The following is a 671-nucleotide window of genomic DNA, read 5'->3' as shown; positions in this document are numbered from 1 at the left end:
CCCCCCCCCCCTCACGCACACACAGGCCGGGCCCGGGCTGGGAATATGGGGGCAAGGCAAGCGTCGCCCATCGGCTTGGAGCACACGCAGCCAGCGGGCGACCGCGTGAGGGGGGATATGCCGACGGGTGCCGCGTGCCGGAGGCAGGATCACATGCGCAGGGCGCCACCATGACACCCCGATCCGCGGGCATCTCACCGTCTGCCGAGGCGTGTGGCCGCCGCCGCCACCAACACCACCCGCGGCGCGAGAGGCCCAGGAACGGACTGGGGCTGCGTGAACACATGCGCGCCATCTGTCAGTGTGAGTGGCAAGGACCGAGGGCGGGCAAGGCCAAACGCGCGAGTCGACCAGGAGAGGCCGAGCTGGGATGGGGACGGAGGGGGGCATTCCCTAAATTCGCTTCAGATCTGAAGGCCCGGCATGAGATCCGGCACACCGTTGGCGCCGTTGCCGGCCAGTGGTGGCCAGTGGTGGCCGGTGGTGGCCGGTGCTGACCTCTGGGCAGCAAAGTGAACGAGGCGCCAGCCGACGAGGGGGCCCCAGCCAGGACCACCATAAGTCATTGGTTGGGGGAGGGCGCCGCGGGCCAGGACCCGCGCGATCTGTGCACCACCACCGTTGGGAGCGTGAGCGTCGACTTTTCTTTTTCTTGGCTTGGGGGGGGGGGG

General features: G+C 69.4%; 1 protein-coding gene across 1 annotated transcript; it reads right to left on the bottom strand.

The window, feature by feature from the left end:
• Nucleotides 1-194: 194 nt before the first annotated feature.
• Nucleotides 195-566, bottom strand: H696_00636 (hypothetical protein; the record flags this gene model as incomplete). Its single annotated transcript, XM_009494517.1, has 2 exons — nucleotides 195-295; nucleotides 440-566. 2 exons carry the CDS (start codon nucleotides 564-566, stop codon nucleotides 195-197), a joined length of 228 nt encoding a protein of 75 aa, XP_009492792.1.
• Between the last annotated feature and the right edge of the window lie 105 nt (nucleotides 567-671).

This window comes from Fonticula alba (genome assembly GCF_000388065.1).
Source record: "Fonticula alba strain ATCC 38817 unplaced genomic scaffold supercont2.1, whole genome shotgun sequence".
NCBI lineage: Eukaryota > Rotosphaerida > Fonticulaceae > Fonticula > Fonticula alba.
This window is presented reverse-complemented; position numbering and strand designations above follow the sequence as displayed.